The sequence below is a fragment of the Egretta garzetta genome, unplaced genomic scaffold (assembly GCF_000687185.1).
Source record: "Egretta garzetta isolate BGI_Z169 unplaced genomic scaffold, ASM68718v1 scaffold688, whole genome shotgun sequence".
NCBI lineage: Eukaryota > Metazoa > Chordata > Aves > Pelecaniformes > Ardeidae > Egretta > Egretta garzetta.
This window is the reverse complement of record NW_009260514.1, coordinates 311,884-312,280: the sequence shown is the minus strand read 5'-3', so window position 1 is coordinate 312,280 and position 397 is coordinate 311,884. Positions and strand designations below refer to the sequence as shown.

General features: G+C 61.7%; 1 protein-coding gene across 1 annotated transcript in view; it reads left to right on the top strand.

Annotated features, from left to right (window-relative positions):
- The first annotated feature begins 204 nt into the window (after nucleotides 1-204).
- The window catches only part of RBM15 (RNA binding motif protein 15), an 18,698-nt gene continuing 18,505 nt past the window's right edge, over nucleotides 205-397 (top strand). Inside the window, exon 1 of the mRNA XM_035900135.1 lies at nucleotides 205-292. Coding sequence (XP_035756028.1) covers nucleotides 205-292 — 88 coding nt within the window. The remainder of the gene's footprint in view (nucleotides 293-397) is intronic.

Here is a 397-nt window from a genome sequence, read left to right as displayed (position 1 = left end):
CCCCCACCCCCTCTGTACCGCGCCGCAGCCCGGCGCGGTCTGAGCCCTCCGCCGCGGCCGCACGGCGAACCCTGCCGGGGAACCGCCCTCTTCCCCGCTGCGCCCAGTCAGAGTCAGAGCAAGCGTGACTGATCTCTGCTTTAGCCTATCAGCAAGCTAGACGGCTGCACCCAATCAAATGCCTGGGGAGATTTTTCTCGCCCAATGATAAACGAAGAGTGGAGCTTGGGTAGCAGCCCGCGCTTCTTCGGGAGCGGCGTAGACTTCAGCCAATCAGAGCAGGGCAAGAAAGGTTACCGATGACCAATGAGGAAAAGGGGCGGGGAAAGAGCAGCTCGCGAGAATTTGAGAGGGACGATGGGAACCCGCGTCTAAGCGAGCAGGCCAATGGGGAAGA